Source organism: Penaeus monodon, chromosome 21 (genome assembly GCF_015228065.2).
Source record: "Penaeus monodon isolate SGIC_2016 chromosome 21, NSTDA_Pmon_1, whole genome shotgun sequence".
Lineage (NCBI taxonomy): Eukaryota > Metazoa > Arthropoda > Malacostraca > Decapoda > Penaeidae > Penaeus > Penaeus monodon.
Genome location: NC_051406.1, coordinates 21,747,893 through 21,748,533, shown reverse-complemented (window position 1 = coordinate 21,748,533; position 641 = coordinate 21,747,893). Strand labels below are relative to the sequence as shown.

General features: G+C 42.3%; 1 protein-coding gene across 1 annotated transcript in view; it reads left to right on the top strand.

Moving 5' to 3' along the window:
* LOC119586608 (DNA polymerase theta-like) overlaps window positions 1–641 on the top strand; it is a gene marked incomplete at its 3' end in the record, with an annotated part of 48,768 nt that overhangs the window by 7,257 nt on the left and 40,870 nt on the right. Inside the window, 3 exon segments of the mRNA XM_037935358.1 lie at window positions 34–181; window positions 382–456; window positions 458–589. Coding sequence (XP_037791286.1) covers window positions 34–181; window positions 382–456; window positions 458–589 — 355 coding nt within the window.

Sequence of the window (641 nt, the reverse complement as noted above, 5' to 3'; positions counted from 1 at the left end):
GGAAACATATACAACACCTCCTCCTTTAAACAGATTGCTAGAGGACCAGCGCATAAATGAACTGGGCATCATTGTGGTGGATGAACTGCACATGCTGGCAGACTCCCACCGTGGCTACCTCTTAGAGCTGCTCCTTACTAAGGTCATGTACGTGTCCGACAGTCTCAAGGATGGAAAGCAGGTCAGTCGGAAGTTTGACAAATGAGAAATAAGTGTGTGGACTTTTTGTTAATGTTTATATTTGAGGTGATTTTTTAATATGATACATTAAGTATGGCTGTGCAAGAGGGAAAGGTAAAAGAAAACATGCAACTTTCTGTGAAAACAAAATCATCAGGACACATTTAATATTGTCACATAATTTCAAGAATTTGCTCCTAGGGTGCTGATGGAGAATCAGGAATCCAGATTGTAGGCATGTCGGCAACTCTCCCCAACCTGGATCTCTTATCGCAATTGGCTGAGTTCACAGCTCTACAGCACTGATTTCCGGCCCATCCCACTCCAGCAGATGGTGAAGATTGGCAAAGCAGTCTATGATTCCAGCATGACAAGAATTCGAGATTTAGATCCTCTATTGACTGTTCAGGTAAGAGGTGTTATTTATTGTCTTTGATGGGGCTTTGTCTTTGCTAATTTGC